This window comes from Geospiza fortis, unplaced genomic scaffold (genome assembly GCF_000277835.1).
Source record: "Geospiza fortis unplaced genomic scaffold, GeoFor_1.0 scaffold26, whole genome shotgun sequence".
In the NCBI taxonomy this organism is placed as follows: domain Eukaryota; kingdom Metazoa; phylum Chordata; class Aves; order Passeriformes; family Thraupidae; genus Geospiza; species Geospiza fortis.
Window position 1 is genome coordinate 2,006,138 of NW_005054425.1, and position 5,610 is coordinate 2,011,747.

Below are 5,610 nucleotides of genomic sequence, written 5' to 3' on the forward strand. Positions count from 1 at the left end.
TCTGAATGCAGCACCAGCTCCAACAGAACTCCCTGAGCCCGTGGCTGCTGCTCCTTTGAACCCCGGGAGAGGGGCAGGGAAGGGACAGGGAGCCACCAAGCAGGGACAGGAGGGGAGGGACAAAGGGACAAAGGACACCTGGATGGCCCAATGCCCCCCAGGGGTAGAGGGCATCCTTTGAATCTGCCAATCACTCGATGCCCTTCTGGAATTGAACTGCCAGGACTGACAGACAGTGCTGGGCAGGGGTCAGGGTGTGTGAAGGAGAGGTGATTGACACACCTGGGGAAGAAATCTTCAGGGAGAAACCCGGGCGTATCTGAGGCAAACCATGACATCACACCACAACAATCCTTCCAAATGACCTGAGCCCACCTTCATGTGGTGTCCCTGGGTCTGGCAGGAGGCAGCAAGAGCTGTCTGGTGTTTCAGAGATGCTGTACCTGGTGGGCATCACTGCTGCAGCAGCCCCGAGACATTAATATCTGTCTCTTCCAGGCTGCTGAAAAGTTCCTGTTCTACCCGACGTGGGCCATGGCCATCCTCATCTCCCTGATCATCCTGGCATCCCTCCCCCTGCCCCTGGTCTTCATCCTCCGGCAGTTCCACCTGGTGTCGGACGGCTCCAACGCCCTCTCCGTCACCTACAAGAAGGGTCGGATGATGAAGGACATCTCCAACCTGGAAGACAACGACGAGACCCGCTTCATCCTGAGCAAGGTGCCCAGCGAGACGCCGTCGCCCATGCCCACGCACCGCTCCTACCTGGGCCCCGGCAGCAGCTCGCCCCTGGAGATGAGCGCGGCTCCCAACGGACGCTACGGCAGCGGGTACCTGCTGGCCAGCACCCCCGAGTCTGAGCTGTGATGGTGGCCTGCCCACCACCCCCGCCGGGAGAGGAGGGCACTGGCGAGTGGATGCTGGCTGTCCAGGCAAAGGGAAAATTAATTATTAAGGGTGAAGAAGAATTAATGACTAAGATGAAGAAGAAACCCCCTCTTAAAATCGTTAAGCAAAGCAGCCATTTCTGAGGTGACGTTGGGAGGAAGGGATTGCAGGAGGGGCAGGACTCCTCTGACAACCCTCGGTGGAAAGGCAGGACCCCTGGACTCACCTCCAGGGAAGGGAAGAGGAGCAAGAGATGCTGCAATACCTTTCCAAGAGTTGTTCTCATGCAGCTCAAATCCGAAGCAAAGAATCTCTCTTTTCTAAGCAGCTGAAGGTTGGAACAAGGACCTGGCAGCAGGTGGGAAGCCAATCACACTTCCTCCTGTCACCCAGAGCTCTTCCCTCCCTGTCTGTTGTCCTTTAGCCGGGAGGAGTCATGGCCTTATTCCAACGAGCACAATTAATCATCGATGTTCATAGCACAAGAAGGTGCTCTTGTTGTCACCATTGTCGTTGTTGTTGTATCTCCTGTAGGTTTTTATAGCTGTGGACACACCCAGATAACCCCCCAAATTCTGACCAGGGTTGGCAGGGAGCAGCGTGGGGCTGGCTGTGATGTTGGGGTGTGTGAGGCAGGGCAGGGTGAATCCCTGGAATTTTTGTTGCCACCAGCACAGGGACGGTGGCTGGGAGTTCTTTGGAGATGTCACAGCCATGGGATGGGGTAGCTGGGATGCTCCATGGGTCGGGGGTGATGGTGCTGAGCGGCAGGAGGACCCTGAAGTGACAGTGGTTTGGGGGTGTGAGCCTGTGTGGGGTCTGCGTGGGGTTGGTGTGATGGGGGTCAGGAGGGCTCTCCTGGAGTTACTCCTGACGTGGGGGATGCTCTGCCGAACCAAAATCCCTGGCATGGTGATCATCTCCTCTCGCTCCTCTCTTTAGATGTCCCAGAGGGACAAGCAGAGGAGCTGTGGGACATCCAGTCCTACCACACTCCTGGTTTAGCTCTCAGGAAACCACCCCTGACTTCCCTCCCTGTCCCTGTGCTGAGGTGAGCTGGGCAGTGGCTCTCTCTGGATGTGCCTCCTCATTTCTCCTCGCGTCCCCTCCGAGCCTGGGGTTTGGCATTGCCTCCTGTCACACCCCACAGCCCTTTGGATGGGGGTGACCAGCTCTTGGGGACCACAGCAGCTCCTGGGAGCCAGTGCCAGGTCCCCAGCAGCTCTTGATCCAGCCTGGGGAGCCCTTGTGAAGTCCAGGCACCTCTATCGTGCCCATCCATGTTTTTGGGGGATCTGACTGATGTGACCCTTATGTTGTTTCTCCCCGGGCTGTTTAGGAAAGGGTGAGATCTTCTAGCTCTGAGTCCTGCCGGGACTGAGGGTCATTCCCCTGAATCCTACCTGTAACCAAGCACTTCTGCCAAGGGTGTCAGGATAGCCTGGCATTGTCCCCCTTTTCCTTGGGGACATGGAAGCAGCACACTCACTCTCTCCCCTCTGTTGCCTCCAAAGGCTGGGGGAGTGCCTCACCCTGGGTCCTGCTGGGCTTAGGTTGTGCTGAAGATCTTTGAGGCTGCTCTGAAGGCCACGTTTGTGGGTGCTGGTTCATGAGCCCTTCTCTCCTCTGCTTTCCTGTCAATGGCTTTTCTTTCACCTTGGTTCTCCTTTTGGCTGGAGGTGAAGGCAGGAAGCTGCTGGTCCATTCACCACACCCCTGACTTAATTTCAGCATGCCTGGGGCCAGCAGGTTCCCACAGTGACATCTCTTGTGGGTGTGATCCTTCATTCACAGCCTTCTCCATGGGCTTGGCTGGTGACCTGGACACTCTTCCTGGACAATTAGCTCAAGCCCTTCGTTAACTGTTTTTCTGAGGGGAAGATGCAGGAGTGGAATGAACCAAAGCAGCTCAGTGATGGTTCCAAGATCTGTGAGTCAGGATCAGCCACGCTCCTCCAGAAATTCCCCCTTCCTCATCCCCTCCCATCTCTTTCTCCTTCCTCTGCCCATGCAAGAGGGACACAGAAATGTCCCCATGGCATCATCTCTGGAAGGGAGAACCCCAAATCCAGTGGCATTTCCCCATCATTAGGCAACATTTTCCCTCCCATTTCTTATGGAATCCATCCTCACTGACCAGCAGAACAGAGGATGAGTCAAATCCTTGCCCAGCATCACCTCCCCGACACCCCTGAGCCCGGGGGCCGGATTCCCACCGTAGCTCCCATGGAGTTAATGGAGCAGGACACCTCCATAGGCACAACACTCAGCCCCATGTGCTCCAGAACACTCAGCCCCATGTGCTCCCATGGCAGGATGCTCCTTGAACCCTGGGGGAAGGATCCAGCCCTCTCTCCCACCCCTGTTCCCAAACCAGCCAGGGAGGAGCTCGCTTTCCTCTCTTCTTGCAGCATCAATAAGAGGCAAAGTCAATAAGAAGGTAACAAAGAAGCTATATTATATATATATATAAAATATATACAGAGAGAGGAGATGGAATAATAACCTAGAGATTCTCTATTTCTATTGTATATTTATTCTGTAAATGTCACTGTAAATGCTGTTAAATGACAAAGTCGTATTCCAAAGTGGCCCATGACCTATTTTCATTCCCAGTGCTGTACAGATCAATTCTCATTCTATAGCAGGGCATATTTTTACCTTTTTATTTCTTGTGTGTGGCGGGTGCACGTCCCCTTCTCCCCCCAGCCTGGGGCACCCTGGGCACCCAGCAGAGAGGAGGAGGAGGAGGGACGCCCCCTTTACTTTTATCTGTGGAAATACTCGTGTTTTGTCATGGCATTTGCTCGGTGTTAGACACGGGGTTTTGGGGTGGGTGTGTGTGTGTGTGTGTTAGGTTTTAGGAGCTCCGTGTTGGGCGTGTGTGTTTGTCCGTGGGGTGTGCGTGTCCGTGTGCGTGGCTGCCTTTAGGATTCACTTCTGGCCTGGACTCGCTCACTTTTGGGGGTTTCTCCTGCTTGCCAGGGCAGGTTCTCCCTCCACACACCTCCTTGGGGTGCCAGGCTGCGGATTGGGCCGACCCCCGGGGGCTTTTAGCCCTGGAAATCACTTTTCCTCTTTTTCTGCACAGAGGCACAGGGAATAGCTGCTAGTTGTGAGCACAGGCACTTTTCCTTCAGGCAGTGGGACAAAGAGGGGGGAGCTGCTGCCTGTGTCCCTGTCCCCCCACATCAGCTCCTGGATGGGTTCCCAGCCCAGATCCTGCAGCTCAGAGCAGTGTGGGCTCCCTGCTGCTGGGTAGGGCAGGAGGGGCCCAAACCCTGCTCCCTTTCTGGGGGAGGGTGTTCAGTGGGTTCTGGAGAAGGCACAGAGGAGGTTGCTGGAGGGGCACAGCCTGGAAACAAACTGGAAACTGGAAAAACAAACTAGAAAAGGCAATTCTGGCCCTTGGGGGCTGCAAAAACGACAACATTGTGCTGCAGGTCCAGCCTGTGGGGCTGGATTTGGGGTGCTCTGTGCCCCAGCATGTGGGGCAGGATTTGGGATGTTCTGTGGCCCAGCCTGTGGGGCAGGATTTGGGATGTTCTGTGCCCCAGCCTGTGGGGCAGGATTTGGGGTGCTCTGTGCTCCCCAGCCTGTGGGGCAGGATTTGGGGTGCTCTGTGCTCCCCAGCCTGTGGGGCAGGATTTGGGGTGCTCTGTGCCCCAGCCTGTGGGGCAGGATTTGGGGTGCTCTGTGCTCCCCAGCCTGTAGGGCAGGATTTGGGGTGCTCTGTGCCCCAGCACTGCTCTCTGCTGCAGGGACCTTGACCCCAGTGCAGGGCAGAGGGTTTGTGGAGCTGGGTCCCCAGGGTGTCCCACGGCTCAATCCCTCCAAACCAGCCCCTTCCTCCCCTCTCAGCTCCTGCCCAGACCCTGACAGGTCACGTTAATCCCCAGCACCTCCCAGGAGCAGCTCCCACTGCCTTCCAATGGTCCCCACCCTTCCCGAGCGTGGCAGGAGCGGGGCCGGGTGGCCTTGGTGGCCGGGAGGGACACGGCACAGCCCCGGGGACACGCGGGATGCGGCTGCTTCCCCTGGGACAAGCACAACCCTGGCGAAACCCTCGTGTACAGGTAAAGCACAGAGCTCCAGAGGCGCGGCCCTGGCCCCGGTAGCCGCAGTAGTTCCCTCGTGTGCCGGGCGGGGCCGCCCCGGCTCCTCGGCCGCCGGGAGAAACCCTGTAAGAGCTGTATCAGAGTCTGATTAAAAGTCTCTTCTTACCAAATCTCTCCTCACCGAGTCTCTTCTGTGCCTCTGTTTCCTTTCTTGGCTGGGCTTTGGGGTCTTTTTAGGGTGGCAGAGACAGAAAGCAAAGGGCCCACGGGTGTTGAGGTCTGTCCTTCCCTGTCTGTCCCACTGTTGTCCTTCTGTCTCCCCTCATCCCTTCCTGCACCCAGCATCAGCCTCTGCAAGGCCTTGCTCAGACCGAGCTGTCTGGGGGTGCTTCAGGAGCCTGTGGGGGTTGTTTTCCCTCCTGGGCCAGTTCAACCAGCACACCTTGGCTTTCCAGGGCACTGGGACTGCTCTGCTCCTCTGCACAATGCCCTGCTCACAGTGCTGCTGGCTTCTCCTGAGTGCTGGAGAAGGACCTGGGGTTTCCAGCAATCCCAGATGACTCCAGCGGCTGGGAATTAGCTAAGGTTAGCAGGGGAGCAGAGCTGCCCCTTCCCTTCCCTTCCCTTCCCTTCCCTTCCCTTCCCTTCCCTTCCCTTCCCTTCC

At 57.0% G+C, this 5,610-nt stretch overlaps 1 protein-coding gene across 1 annotated transcript in view; it reads left to right on the plus strand.

Moving 5' to 3' along the window:
* Positions 1-4,387, plus strand: part of SLC6A17 (solute carrier family 6 member 17) — a 31,886-nt gene extending 27,499 nt beyond the window's left edge. Inside the window, exon 12 of the mRNA XM_031061757.1 lies at positions 499-4,387. Coding sequence (XP_030917617.1) covers positions 499-867 — 369 coding nt within the window. The 3' untranslated portion in view covers positions 868-4,387. The remainder of the gene's footprint in view (positions 1-498) is intronic.
* The last annotated feature ends 1,223 nt before the right edge of the window (positions 4,388-5,610 follow it).